Source organism: Camellia sinensis, chromosome 7 (genome assembly GCF_055761805.1).
Source record: "Camellia sinensis isolate YWXY chromosome 7, ASM5576180v1, whole genome shotgun sequence".
Classification (NCBI taxonomy): domain Eukaryota; kingdom Viridiplantae; phylum Streptophyta; class Magnoliopsida; order Ericales; family Theaceae; genus Camellia; species Camellia sinensis.
This window is the reverse complement of record NC_138967.1, coordinates 198335488-198351164: the sequence shown is the minus strand read 5'-3', so window position 1 is coordinate 198351164 and position 15677 is coordinate 198335488. Positions and strand designations below refer to the sequence as shown.

The 15677-nt window shown below is 39.8% G+C and overlaps 1 protein-coding gene across 4 annotated transcripts in view; it reads left to right on the top strand.

Annotated features, from left to right (window-relative positions):
- Positions 1-15677, top strand: part of LOC114280295 (putative LRR receptor-like serine/threonine-protein kinase At1g56140) — a 67310-nt gene that overhangs the window by 23462 nt on the left and 28171 nt on the right. For all 4 annotated transcript variants that reach the window (XR_014336947.1, XR_014336948.1, XM_082881738.1 and 1 more), the window contains exons 2-5: positions 13444-13627; positions 15160-15231; positions 15443-15514; positions 15601-15672. Coding sequence is in view for 2 of the 4 variants with exons in the window: in XM_082881738.1 (XP_082737864.1) it covers positions 13444-13627; positions 15160-15231; positions 15443-15514; positions 15601-15672 (400 nt within the window). In the remaining 2 variants the exon portion in view is untranslated. The remainder of the gene's footprint in view (positions 1-13443; positions 13628-15159; positions 15232-15442; positions 15515-15600; positions 15673-15677) is intronic.

Below are 15677 nucleotides of genomic sequence, written 5' to 3'. Positions count from 1 at the left end.
CACTTCAAGATTCGCCCAGAAAAGTTCGCCCTCTCAAACAGAGCTTTTAATGGGAAAGTTGTGAGGACGATTATGGTGTAGGCGTGAAAGTAGTGCGACAACTTCCTTGATGCCATCATCAGGGCTAAGGCCAATTTTTCCAATGGTAAATACCTAGTTTCCGCACCCAGCAATGTCTTGCTGACATAAAAGATGGGTAGATGTTGGATTCCTTCTGTACGGACCAACATTGCGCTAATTGCGTGCTGTGAGACTGCCAAGCACAAAAATAGTTCTTCTCCAGGTATTGGGGTTACTAGCAGAGGTGGAGAAGACATGTATTCTTTCAAACTTTCCAGGGCACGGTCGCATTCTTCATCCCACTGAAACTTGGCCTTCAATGCTTGAAAAAATGGTCGACATCTGTCTGACGACCGACTAATGAACCGGTTCAGCGCGGCTGCCATACCGGTGAGATGTTGTACTTCCTTTACTGAGTTGGGCCTCTCTAGATCTTGGATTGCTTTGATCTGAGGAGGGTCTGCCTCTATGCCTCGGTTGGTTACTAGGAAGCCTAGGAATTTGCCAGAGCCTTCGCCAAACGCACACTTAGATGCATTAAGGCGTAACTTGTGTTTCTTCAAGATCTGAAACATCTCACCTAGGTCCTTGAGATGGTCACTCTTGTCCTTGCTCTTGACCACCATGTCGTCGATGTAAGCCTCTATTGTTCTGCCTAACAATGGTTCAAACATCTTGGTGACCATCCGTTGGAATGTTGCCCCTGCGTTCTTTAGGCCAAAGGGCATGACCTTGTAGCAGTAAAGTCCTCTTGGCGTTGTAAAAGATGTGACCTCCTAGTCTGGTTCATACATAGCTATCTGATGGTAGCCTCTGTACGCATCAAGGAAGCTAAGACGGTTGTGTCCTGCCGTCAGATCTACCAGTTGGTCTATCCGTAGAAGAGAAAAACTGTCTTTTGGGCATGCCTTGTTGACCGTTTTATAGTCCACACAGACACGCCATTTTTCATTCTTCTTAGGTACTACTGCTGTGTTGGAGATCCATCTGGGGTAGTGCACCTCTCTGATAGCTCCTACTTCTAGCAGGCTTTCTACTTCTTCCGCCACTATCTTGGCATGGTGGAGTACCGATCTGCGAGTGCGCTGTATAATTGGTCTGGCAGTTGGGTGGACATTCAATTGGTGACAGATGGAGCTTGGGTCAATGCCAGGCATGTCATACGGTGTCCAGGAAAACACTTCGATGTTAGAGGTCAAGAATTCCATAACCTCTATTCTCTCAGTGCTGGACATAGATGAGCCAAGCAAAAAGAACTTATCCGGGTTCTTTTCATCTATTCTTACCTGTACCAAGTCTTCCACTGCCTTCTATTCAGCGGCTTTGCCAACATCCGCAAATAATTCATTATTTTCGAGCTCTTCCACCATTTGAACAAACCCCTTGGCAGCTCGGCTGCCATTTACTGTGACGAAGCATTACTTGGACATAATTTGATCTCCATAGACCTCTTCGATTATTCCGGCTTCGTTAGGGAACCGCATGACTTGATGGTATGTTGACGCTACCGCTCTCATGGCGTGCAGCCATGTCCTTCTCAAGATTATGTTGTAAGTGGAGGGCACTTCTAATACCCAGAATTCCACTTGTTTAGTCATGCTTCCAGCTCTGACTGGGAGGATTATCTTGCCGACTGGCCATTCTGGCATTGAGTTGAACCCAATCAGGGGAGATACGGCGGGTGCCAAGTCTTTGTCCTTCAATTTCAACTGTTTGAAAGTTTCGTAGTACATTATCTCACATGAGCTTCCTTGGTCAATCAAAATTCGCTTGACGTCGTAATCCTTGATACGAAGAATGACGACCAGTGCATCGTTGTGAGGGCAATATATCCTTTCCAAGTCCTTGTCTGAAAAAGACATGACGTTCGTGGCCTCTGTTTTCCCCTTTTTAATGGTGGGCTGCACACTTAATACCTCCCTTAAGTGCTCAGTCTTCTTTATCATGCCCCTGAGCTCACACACTCACTCAGGCTCGAATACCCCATGTATTACGTTTATCACGCCTTGAGGTGAGGCGTCGTTCGGTGTTCCGTCTGGGTGGTCATGGTTTTGGGGGGCTGGCTGCGTCCCTCCTTCTATGTATCGGTCTAAGTGACCAGCTGCCACTAACTCCTCCAGATGCTATCTTAACGGCGTGCAGTTTTTAGTGCGGTGCCCCTTTTCTTTATGGAAGGTGCACCGAGATCTTTCGTCGTAGTCCTTCTGTGCCTCTCCCAATTTAGCTTGCCATTTGATGAAAGGTTCATCGCGTATCTCACTGAGAATTCGGTAGATTGGTTTCTTGAATACCGTGGTAATGGCAGTGCGGACTCTCAACCATCTTTTATCTCGGTCCTCTTCGTTGTCTCGTCTGTCTCGTCCATTCTTGTTTTGACGTTCTACCGTATTGACCTTTGTTGTAGTCTTCTTGTCTGGTGTTGCTGTTGTACCAGATTTTTCTTTGGCACAGGCGCCATCCTCCTCCACCCGAATATGTTGGTGCACTCTCTCCATCAAGGCTTCCATTGTGAGGGGTGGAGTCATTGTAATCGAATCCCTCAATCTGTTTCCGACTGGAAGTCCTCTTTTATATTGTGCGATGGCGAGATTGGTGGGGCAGTCCCCTATCTGGTTGAATGTCTCCCAGTAGCGACTGTTGTAGGACCTCAGTGTTTCTTTGTCGCCTATGTCAAGGGAGAGTAGCTGATCAATCTCCACTGGCGTCTTGGTGTTCGTTCTGAATCTTGTCATGAACGCCTCCGCTAATTGCGCCCAGGAGGCTATACTGCCTTCTGGTAGCCTTTCGAACCAGGTTAAACCTAGGTCGCCAAGGCTGGATGGGAATAGGATGCACATCAAAGCTTCGTTCCGCCGGCATACTGCCATAACCTGGCGAAAGTGACTTAGGTGCATGTAAGGGTCTGTCTTCCCTTCGTACGTGGTAAATTTAGGCTGGATGAAGCCTGAGGGTAATGATGCGTTCTCAATCGTCGGAACAAACGGCGAGCTATGTAGTCTTGCCAACACTTTATCTGTTGGTTCGTAGGCAAGGTGCGGTATTGGCATTCCAACCTCGATGCTTCCATGCGTCCGAGGAGCCAACCGCTGAAGGGCTGAAACTCTGTGCGGGTCGCGTGCCCTGGCATCCTCCTTCTGTCGCGCCATTTCTTCAAGCACAGTCCGTAAGTCGGACGATCTAGGCAACTCCGTTTGCCTGGATGATGTCTGGTGCGTATGTGAGGGCCGATAGGTGTTTCCCTCAGTGTAAGACCTCAATGATCTCATTCTCTCAGACCTGGAGTAACGAGTTCTGGAAGTCCTTGATTGAGTGTTGCCTGTCCTGAGGCTTCTACTCTCTGTTTGCGATGGCGTGGTATGCCTACCACGATCTTCTGAGTGGCGAGGAAGCGTATTGCTTTTGTGCCCCTCTCCTGTCGCCACCCCTTTTCCCTTGATCTGGCACTTCATGGCCTCCATGTCCGCCGCCATCTTCCTTATTAGTTCATCTTGCTCTTTTACACGATCCTCCAGAGCTTGAGGGTCGATTCTTCGCCTTTGCCTTTCAAGACTTTGTGAGTGAGAGCGACGGGGCTGTTGTTCCGCCTCCCCCTTGCATCCCTCTGGGGATTCTGTCACTGGGGCTCTAAGTCTGCCATGGGAGGGATAGAGAGCAATCCTTCGCGCCTCCCACCCCCCTCTGGGGTTTGTCGGTCAATGGTGAACTGCGGCAAATCTTCGTTGTGCGCCATTCAATTAGCGAGGGAAACTTGATCAAGAGGTTTTGTTCTTTGTCTGGTATTCCCACAGACGGCACCAATTGTACGGGAAAGAAATAAACCTTCTCGTATAATCCTGTTGATCAAGTCTGTGCTCCTCCGTACGGTGTCGCTTTACTCCCTGAAAACACAAACGTGAACTAGCCGACAGGTGTGTGCCAGATACCTCTCTGATGCCTAAGTCAGCAAAATAGACAAATAGACAAAAAGCTCTGTGTATTCAGGAATCAAAGTTGTGTTACCTCTCCATAGGTGATGTTGTGAGCTTTTATAGGTTCCGGGTGGCACAATCCTAGTAGGACTTTTACTCCTCCATGTAGAGTCCTCCTAGGAGTCATACTTTTGAAAGATAATGCTTATCCTTCAACAACCCCCTCACTGCTTAAACCAAGTGAGATGGTTTTACCATGGTTGGATTCCAATATGACCGAGGTAAGCATGGCCATGCTAAGCCGCAGAGTAGACCAAACTATGCCTAGTTTGGTTCTTCTTTTCACTGCTCCTACCTCGGTTTCCCCTGTACAAACCATGGTGTGCTTAGACCGAGCTAACTAATAGCAAGGTTCTGACCGAGCTAACAATAATACACCATGACCGGACTAACTCTGAGCGTGGTGACCGAGCTAAGTGTCGAGCTCTCTTAGACCAGGCTAACTCCAAGGCTATCTTGTGCCGGGCTCACTCCAAGGCCTTTATACTCAGCCCTTCTTACCGTGGCTCACAATGGCCTACTACTCAGCTCGGCCCAATTTAGATATAAATTTCGCTCTCAGTGCTCTTCCCCCTCCACCCTCACTCTTTCTCTTTGGGGGTTTAGGAGGCTTAGGTTCAGGTTCGAGTTCGGCTAAGCGGTGATTCATTTGAGAATTAGAGGATTCCAAAGGTAAAAGATTCACTGCGGGAGATTCAATAGTATCCTCCATTCAAATTGTACTACAAATTCAATTCAGATTAAAAAAAAAATTCAGATTCAATTTCATTTAGATTCAATTCAGATTAAAAAAAAAATCAGACTGAATTTCAATTCAGATTCAATAACACCCACCCAGAGTAAGTAATAGAGTAAGTAATTAACAGAGTAACAAAATAACAGAATTCAATTTAAAAAATAACAAAATAGCAGCAGCAGAATAGCAAATTCAATTCAGATTTTAAAAAAACAATTCGGATTCAATTTAAATATAACAGAATAACAGTAGAATAGCATAATAACAAATTTCATATTCAATATCCACTTCTAAAATTCAATTAAAATTCAAACAAACAAACTCACCCACTCGATTCAATCTACTTTGGCAATATCATATGACTTCTTTGAGATACATAAGATTTTGAACTCATTAGCTTTTGCACTCATTAGCTTTTGCATACACCAAGAAAAGTCGGCGTGAAACACACCCTAAGAATTACACAAATCAAATTTTATTTTTTAAATGGAAAAAAACTTAAGATCCAATTTCTTTGTACACTTTGTGAAGTAAATTTGTTTTCACTTTTTATTTCCCCCAACAATTTTATTATTTATTTTTTTAAGAAATGAAAATTCAAACACAATATAAACTTCTCATGAACAAATTGTAGAAGTCCTAATTAAACAAATTGTAGACTTCAGATCAAACTATGAACGAAATTTTGAAACAACAACAGCAAAGTGTATACGTGGGCACTCAAATTAAAGTTTACTTGCAATTGTAAACCAAATACTTGTTTATTTATTTATTATTATTTTAATAGACCCAAACTTGCACTCAAAAACAAAAACACAGACAAATCGATTGCAAAGGTCGATTGCAAAGACAAAGAGAGCCTTACCTCAGAGTTGTCGGAGAGAGAGAGAGTCGATTGCGAAGGTCGATCGTCGCGTGCGAACTGCGCAGATGAAAAACGAGAGAGAGATGAGAAGATGAAGGTCGATCGGTGCAAGCTGTGCAGCTGAAAAACGAGATAGGGTGAGACAGATCTGATTGCCTAAAAAAAAACACAGATCGGGGAGAGAGAGCGAGATAGAGACATAGATACAAATCACAGAATGGGAAGAGAGAGCGAGACAGAGAGAGCCTTACCTTAGAGTTGCCGAAGAGAAAGATAGTCGATTGCGAAGGCTGATTGTCGCAGATGAAAAACGAGAGAGAGATGAGATGAGAAGATCAAGAGAGCTCTTTCTCAGTGCTCTTAGTGAATTAGTGAGATAAGATAAGAGAGTGAGATTAGGGTATTGTTCTCAATCAGTTTTGTTTGGGGCAAAAAATATCATCTATGGATGGAATATGAATGGTCCAGCTTTTTTCAAAAAAAAATAAAAAATGCAGGCGGTTATGGCAGGTGCGGGTCAAACCCGCAACCCGCCCGCAACCCAAAAAATTGAAATATTTCAAACCGCACCCTACCGTATTGTATTTGTGAAACCGCCAATACATGTGCGGGTAGGGTCGGGTATGGCGGGTTGTGCGGGTCAGATAACCCTATGCCCAGCCCTGCTATAATCTATGGACCCAAAAGGTTTGTTTGACTTGTTCTCCAAATTTGGGATGGTAAAAGACGTTTTTATTCCAAATAAGATAAGACAAGCAACACGTTCTAGGTTCGGCTTTGTAAGGTATGATTGTTCAGTGGCGGCTGATATGGTGATCCAAAAAGCAAATGGGTTATAGGTTTGATAATAAGGGCCTAAAAGTGAAAATGGTAGAGTTTGATAGGGTGGTTCAACCAAGAGGGGGTCAACCAGTACTTCAAGGGCAAGGAGAGAGGACAGTGAATAATGTCAGAGTTAACAGTAAAACAAGGATGGAGTCACGCTCTTACACAAACATTGTGAAAGGGAATGAAGGTTGGGGAGGTAAGAATTTTATTGTAAGAACGGAGGAGGTTAGCAATGGTTGGTTATATGAGAGTCTAATCGATAAATTGAAACCATACTGCATATTGACAGAGTTCAAACAGGAATGTAAGCAAAGAGGATTGAAAAATCCTGTATTTCGTAAAGGTATAGGGAAATTGGTGGTAATTTCATTCAACTCAAAAGAAGAGATGAAGTCTGAAGCTAGTAAGATAAAGGAGTGGAGTTTTGTACGGTGTGACTTTATCTCGAAGTGGAAAAAGGATATGGTTATTGAACAGGAAAGAGTAGTGTAGTTAAGTTACTACGGTGTATCGTTTAATTTATGGAGTTCAATTACTTTTAGAAACATTGGAAGTTTATGGGGCCAGATGATCGGGATTGACAATGATACTCTACAAATGACATCATTACAGTGTGGTAAAGTAAAAATAGTCACAAAGGTGATGGAGTCCATTAACATAGTGATCACGTTGGCATGCAAGGATAAGTCTTATCCTATTAGAATATGTGAAGAACGAGTAATCATAGTCAATTCTGATAGTTAAGAGGATCCACAAATAGGAGAAGGGTCGTCGCATTGAAACGTAGTGAAAACTTCTTGTAACGAAAATGATGGGTGTTGCAGAAACTCTGAGGATGGCAAGGAGGAGGATGATAAGGTGGAAGTTGAGCTGGCTGGTGAGGTGGCTAATAAAGCTGTGTTGGCACCAGTTGGAAAATGGAGCTACATTAATGAGGTTAAGGGAAAGGTAAAGGATATTGATGACACAACTGTCTCCAGAGTCATTGAAACAGGTAGTGGCCTGGGGGTAGGTGGTGCATGCATGGAGATGGAAAGGCGTTTGTTTGAAATTCAAATTCAATTTGATAATGAAAGAAGTCGACAAGGTGTTGGTCCTATTGCTAAAATGGGCTGTTTGAGAAGTCTGAGTGGGTTGAAGTTGTAGCGGCCCAATATTAATCTTGAAGTTGTTATTGGGCCAGCCTATGACAATGGGTTTTTGAATAAAGTGTGTGGTGATTATGTTAGTTATCCCAAATCCAATGGGCTCGATCTAGAGGAGGATGATATTATCTCAAAGGATAATAAAGCAAGTTTATTGCTTATTCAATCAGGGAAATCATTGGTGAAAAGGGTAGAGATGGGGGGTTGAATCTTCACGAAGAAATGGAGTTCCAAGAAAAGGGAAAAGGCAAGAAATGGCGGTTCAACACACAGTAAAGTGTAAAGCTAAGATCTCAAAGAAAAGAGTCAGAAAATGTGAAGTTTCTGGAAGTAAGATTGATATAGGCGCGATAATTAAAGCCGCAACTGCTACTGGCTCCTACTCTAAATCGCAAGTGAGTATTCAAGTAGGGTTGGGTATCTCCTAAATGAAGCCCAATCAACCGTGCAAATTGGGAAATTATTGGGGATTGATTTCAAAGAACAGGAAAATGAGGTTCTGGACAAATTAATGGAGCTCGAAGAGAAAGATTTGGAGAAAGTAGTGACTATAAAGGGGTCGGCTAAGTAGTTATAAGCTGTGTCATTAAGTGACTTTGGTGTATTGTTTTGGTTTTGTAATGAAGATCTTAACTTGGAATGTTAGGGGCTTGGGTAGGTCTTGTAAGAAAAAGAAGATAAAAGAGTTAGTTCGAGAAAGGGGTGTGCATATGGTAATGCCACAAGAAACAGAGAGAACTGTGATATCAGAACAGTTTGCTAAATCAATGTGGCCATGGGACCATTTTAATTTCTTGACTGTGGATACAAAAGGAAGTGTTGGAGGTTTTATTTGCATTTGGAAACCTGAGGTGTTTGCTATGGTTGATTGTTGCTGTAATAGAAGTTTCATTATATTATCAAGTATTTTTTATAGCTTCTTTAATTGTGTGATTGCTAATGTTTATGGGCCGAATGATGTTGCAAAGAGAAGGTTGTTATGGGATGTGCTGGGTAACCTTATGGACTCTTTCCGTTATCCATGGTGCTTGGGGAGGGGACTTCAATGAGATTAGATCCATTGGTGAGAGAAAAGGGTGTTTACGAAGAAATAGGGGGACGAAAGATTTTGGGGAGTTTATTGAAAAAATGGAAGTTATTGATATTCCGATGTTGGGAAGAAAATATTCGTGGAGTAATTCCATTGATGGAGATAGGTAGAATAGGATTGATAAATTTATCCTCAATCCTGAGTGGCTTGAGTTATTTGATTTTAAAGTCTGGAGTCTGCCCAGAATCTTATCTGATCACTATCCATTATTACTTATGGAAGACCAAAGGGATTCAGGACCGAAGCCCTTTAAATTTTTCAACTCTTGGTCCTTGCATCCTGGTTTTTTACCTTTGGTTAAAAAGACTTGGATGGAGGCACAGGTGTTCAGATGGGCAGGTTTTGTTGTTAAGGGCAAACTTCTCATCCTCAAATCAAAGTTTAAGGAGTGAAATCATGAGGTTTTTGGTAATGTTGATTCCAAACTAAAAGTAGCTAAGGCAGAGCTTCATGCCCTAGACCTAGAAGCTGAGGGTAGAAGTCTGAATGATCAGGAAGTTAGTAGAAGAAGAAATTTACTTGAAGAAGTATGGAAACTGAGAAAAATGGGGGAGTGGGTATGGCTTCAAAAATCTAGATTGAACTAGGCATTAAAGGGTGAGAAGAACACTAGATTTTTCCATGTTATGGCTAAAAGCAAACAATGTAAGAACATGTTGGATTGTATTCAAGTCAATGGCAGAGATATCATGCAACCTAATGAGGTGAGACAGGAGGTAGTAAGGCACTTTAAGTGCTTGTTTTCTGAGATTTGGGAGCATATGTCCAAGTTGGTTGGTATGCTAAAATCTATTAACACTAAATCAACAGCTGATTTGGAGGTGGAATTCACTGAATCTGAAGTGTGGGCTGCTATTAAAAGCTGTGATGGGAACAAGGCCTCAGGACCTGATGGATTTAATTTCTCTTGCATACAGAAATGTTTGAGTATTTTGAAGCATGACTTTATGAATTTTATGAAGGAGTTTCATGCGAATGGTAGATTGGTCCAAGGCTTAAAGTGCTTTTTCTTTACTCTTGTCCCAAAGAAGCTTAATCCATCAAGTCTTTCGGATTATTGACCTATTTGTCTTATTGGTGTAGTTTATAAAATTTTATCTAAGGTCCTATCATTTAGAATGAAGAAGGTGTTACCTGAGGTGATTAGTGAGAATCAGTCTGCATTTTTAGGGGGTCGAAATATAATGGATGGGGTGCTCATAGCAAATGAGATTATGGATTGGTGGAAGAAAACAAAAACAAAAAGTGTAATTCTCAAGTTGGACTTTGAGAAGGCCTATGACACTGTGAATTGGGAGTATTTACTTGATATGCTTCAAAAATTTGGATTTGGAGCTAGATGGATAGGGTGGGTTAAAGCTTGTGTGACTTCTCATAGTATCTCGGTGTTGTAAAATGGCTCTCCTATAGTTGAGTTTAATCCTCGGAAAGGGTTAAGGCAAGGTGATCCACTTTCATCTTTCCTATTTAATGTCATAGCAGAGGGGTTAAATATTTTGCTTTCTAGAGCAAAGGAGCATGGTTTGATTAGAGGAGCTATCATTGGTCTCAATGGCTTGGTTGTTTCCCATCTATAATTTGCAGATGATACAATTTTGTTCTGTGAAGCTGATTGGAGTGAACTTATCATTATTAAGAGGATCCTTAGATGCTTTGAAATCATTTCTAGATTGAAAATTAATTTTCAAAAAAAGTGTTGTTTGTGGCATTGGAATTTCAACCTAGCTAGTAAAGGATTTTGTAGTTAGACTGCATTGTTCACAACATAATCTTCCTATGGTTTATCTTGGTTTACCTTTCGGTGCAAATCCTTGAAAGAAATAAACCTGGAAACCTATCTTGGATAAGATCAAAGCAAGACTTGCAAGCTGGAAGAGGAGATTGATGTCCTATGCTGGTAGAGTTACCATGATCAAATCAGTCCTGTCAAGTCTCCCAGTCTATTACTTATCTCTGGTTAAGGTGCCTGAGTGTGTTGCCAACAGACTGCAAGCTTCTTTCTTATGGGGTGAATCGGATAATCAAAGGAAGGTTCATTTAGTACAATAGGGGGGGTGACAAAGGCTTTATATCATGGAGGGTTAGGGATCAGAATGTTTGACAGGTGAATCTGTGTTTATTAGTTAAGTGGTGGTGGAGGTTTGGGGTTGAAAAGATGGCTTTGTGGAGACAGTTGATTAGTAGTAATTATAGTCACATGAATGGATCCTTTTTCCCTATTTCTGGTGCTATAAATCATGAGTCCAGGATCTGGAGAGATATAATGTTAGTGGCTGCTTTATTACCAAATGTGGTTGCCTATTTATTAGGCAATATTAATCTTGTTATTGGAGATGGCAATAGGATTCTTTTTTGGTGTGACAAGTGGATTGGTGAATCAAGCTTGGACAATCAATTTCTTAGACTGTTTGGTTTATCTACTGAGCCTCATGAATCTCTAAAGTGGTATGTTAATAAAAAGGTTGAAATAGAAGGTGGGTTTTGAATTTTTGAAGACCCCTTCGTGCTTGGGAAGAGAAGGAATTGCTTAGATTGATACAGATTCTGGGTAAGGGTCCTGAACTGAGGGCAAACCGTGAGGATCACATCAGATGGTTGGCTTCTCCTTCTAGGATTTTTCAAGTCAAATCATTGTATGGGTGGCTTCAAGCTGATGAGGGTCATGTTGTGGAGTTATCAAAATTTATTTGGAACAATGTAGCTCCTCAGAAAGCCAAATTTCTATTTTGGTTGGTGTGGAGAGGTAAACTTAAGACTACTGATTTCTTTCAAAAGACTGGTGTGATAAGGGATACCTATATTCCCTTGTGCTTGTGCTTGTTTTGTAATTCTGAGCCTGAAAATCTTAATCATATTTTGTTGCTTTGACCCTTTGCTTGGAAGATATGGTCTGCTGTAATTGATTGGTGGGGAACTCAATGGGTTTTGCCTAACTCTGTAAATGAGTTGCATTATTGGTGGTTTGGTTTCAAGTTCAAAAAGAAGGAGCTCAGGATATGGAATACCATTCCTATTGTAGTGGTGTGGTCATTATGGAGGCTCATAAATAATTATTTATTTAAGGGAGCTCAACCAAATCTAGAGGTTTTATCTGAATTAATTAAAGTCAGAGTGGCTTACTGGGTAAAGAACCATCACATTGGCGACATGTATTCATTTCATGATTTCATCTCCAATTTGGGTCTGATCCGTAGCTGCTTCTGATGTGTGTTGCTGTTGTTGTGTCCTGCTGCTGATGTTGTTTATAAGGTAGTGGTGTTTTGCTGATGTGCTACTGCCGCAGCTGTCTGGGTGTTTTGCTGATGTTGTTTATAAAGTTTGATGTTATTCTGAGGCTTGCTGCTATAAGCTACTGTGTGAAGCTTATGAGGTTGCCCTGGGGAAAAGTGGCTTTTGATGCTGTTGCTGTTATATGCCACTGTGTTTCTTGCTACTGTATGAAGCTTACGAGGTTGCCCTAGGGAAAAGTGGCTTTTACTGCTATTGGAAGCTTATTGGTTTGGTGCTGCTGTAGAGTGTTATTGTTTGTTGGGTTGTTGTTCTGTTTTTATGCTTGTGTCTGTGTTTGATTGGTTTCTCACCAATCTTGGGTTAACAGCTAGCATATGATTGTGCTTTCTTTGTCGTACCAACCTAATTGGGATTGTGAAGATTAGTTATGATACTTTGTACTCTTCCCTGTTTTATTGATTTAATTTGATTGTACTTTGTTGTTATCATCAATAAATCGTCTTTTTGCTAATAAAAAAAAATGAATATAATACAAAGATGGTAGGGAAGTACTATATATTTGTCAATATCTCTCTGTTATTATTAGTTTATTTGCTAGATTATACTATCAATTTAGAACCCATATGATTTAATTCAATATTCATGACTTTAGTTGCATTCAACTATTTTTTTATTGAGTAACCTATATAATTTTTTTTGGTACATAATGATTAAAACTATCATTTGTTATATTTCTTCAAATACAATTCAAATAATTTTTCATCATTTTTTTACCAATAAAATGGATTAAAATTTATGTGTAAAAAATTCATCATCATTTTTCATCATCATTTTTATTTTATATATTTTAAATAATTCAACAACCAAAAAAAAACTTTTTATTGTGTAAAAAAATTATGTTTATCTCAAATTGTAAAATTTACCCATTCAAAATTATTCATCCTCCCAAATTATGAATTCGCTTTAGTTGTACCACACATACATGCAATGTCTGTGTCTCTACTAGTAATGTATAATCAATAGGGTAAATTATAAATATATTCTTTGAAATTTGTTTAAAATATGAATTATTTTTTATGGTTTAAAAAATTACAATTATTTTCTTGTCAGAATTTTTTATTTAATATAATTAATTGGAAAAAAAAAATTTAACTGTTCACCAATACAATAATGTAATTATTTAAATTATTAATTGAAATAAATTTTTAATATTATTAAAAACGGTTAATATTATTAATTGAAATAAACTTTTAATATTATTAACTTGATGATTTATTAATAAAAGAACCTATTTATTATGAAATTAGAAACTTTAGAGAGCATAAAAGAGTAATTTATAATTTAAGTAAACCTACAAGTGTGCTTGTAATTTACCCTAATCAATAACATATCCGGTGTGATTATGAATGGGCTGCCCCAAAATATTGGTTAACAAAGCTTAAAATGTATATACATTTTATTTTATTTTATTATAAGAGATGTTCAATCTTGTTATCATTGTTTATGAATTTGGTTGGCAGTGACTGCTTTGAATTCCATCTTCAAAAAATGGGCAATAGTGGCACCATCAAATCAATGGAACGTAGGGGGAGAACCATGTAGTGGAGCTGCCATCGACGGAACCAGCATCGAGACCACCAATGGGAATTACAATCCTGGGATCAAATGCGAATGCAATGGGACTATTTGCCACATTACCCACTTGTAAGTAGCAAATGCTTGGATTTTCATCACGTAACCCCCGCATGTTTGACATACGGTCCAATTAGTATATGTATATTAAAGCTGCAATTTGTTCAATATGATCTCCAACTTCCTGACCATGTTATTAAATTTCTCATTCGTTTAGGTCTGCTATAATGTGTGGTGTAGAATGTTGGACAGTTAAAATATTGAGATGTATGATTAGTACTATAAAGAAAGCATAGAATAATAAATTTATGCCACATTAGGGCAACTTTGCCAGCTGCTATAGTGGCTTATAGCAAATCTACTAAAGAAACCTTATCCAATGGCCTGTCAAAAAATGGCATTGTCAAACCTTGTGCCTGATTTGGCACAAGATTTGACAATGCTATGTGTGCCAACTCAACTCACCCAAGAGAGGGTTTTGATCAATGGTTTGTATGTAAGAAATCCAGTGAGTGGAAATAAGCAATGTTATGGATATGTCAAAATGACATTTGCACCAATGGAGCAACATAGACAAAATTTAGCACACTGGCATTGAAGCATGTCAAATTGACGGTTTGGCATTGCTATTTTGGCAATGACTAGTGGAGTTTCTCTTAGAAGTGGTACGGATTGAAGATAAAATGCAGGAAAAATTCTTGAGAGGTATGGCCATTTGTAACGTAGAGCCATGTTGAAGATGGTAAAAGAAATGATAGAAGGCTAGGAACAACATGGGTTGAGGCAATAAAAATGGATGTGATTGTTGAGAATATTGCTTTAGTAGTACCAATTGAAGAACTCAAGTAAAAAGGACAAATTATTATTGACATTGTTGTTCTCATAAACTCATTTCCTACAACTCCGAGGGGTTGGCCTAGTGGGTGCAGTTTGGGGCCTAGGGTGTGCTCCATCCAAGTCACAGGTTTAACTCCCACTAGGTGCTATCAACTCATTGGGGCCACACCTGCGAGTTCTGCTCGAGATTTGCCTGATCTACGTGGAGGGGGCATTTTACGTGGGTCCCGGGATTAGTTGACGTGCGTGTAAGCTAGCCTGGACACCGAATCATCACCAAAAAAAAAAAAATTAATTTCCTACTACAAGTTAGTGAAAGTCGATTCAAATCCAAAGTTTGAATTCACTCCAAGTGGAGTGAACTTTTTAAGTCATCCATCAATTTCTGTATAAGGCAACATTGGCCCTGTTTGGTAGAGCTGTGGGAAAGTGATTATAACTTATAACCTAACAGCTTATAGTTTATAGCTGTGAACATAAGCTGATTTTTGACTTAAAAATTAAGCTTCTCCTCTCCCACTCAAAGAATAAGTTGATTTTTGACTTACAAAAAGCTATAAGCTACATTGTTAAGCTGAACCAAACACATCAAAATAGCTTAAATTAAGCTAAAAGCTAAAATAAGCTGAAAATAAGCCCTACCAAACAAGGCCATTATGTACTAGGTAGTTGAAAGTTCAGTACCTTGATTTTGTTAACTTGAGCACTTAATACTGCTTGTTCAATTATTTTGCTTACTACTTACCTTTTTCTCCCATTTTCTACAGGAAAGTCTATGCATTAGATGTTGCTGGTGTAATCCCAGATGAGCTTTGGACTTTGACTTACCTCGCCGATTTGTATGGTTCATTTTTTTTTTTTAATTAAAAAGATCACAAATTTATCGTTTTCCTTGTTATATATCATTTTACATTTTCTGTGTAAACTAAGGAGTGTCAAACTGCAGCCCATGAAATTGTGATGTAGAATATTGCCAGTGAAGCATGTGTTATGTGCGGCTCAGTGGTTTAATGTTGTTAATGAGACTAAAGTTTCTTTCATATGTTGTAGGAATTTAGCCCAAAATTACTTGATAGGTCCCCTGTCTGCATCCATTGGCAATCTAACTCGCATGCAGTACCTGTAAAGTTACCCCACTTTCTATTTACATTTTGCAGGTCATTAATATTATATATGTAATGTTCTGATATCTCATTTAATTCTGTTAGGAGCTTGGGTATTAATGCATTATCGGGAGAGCTTCCAGTGGAACTTGGAAAACTTACTAATTTAATATCACTGTATG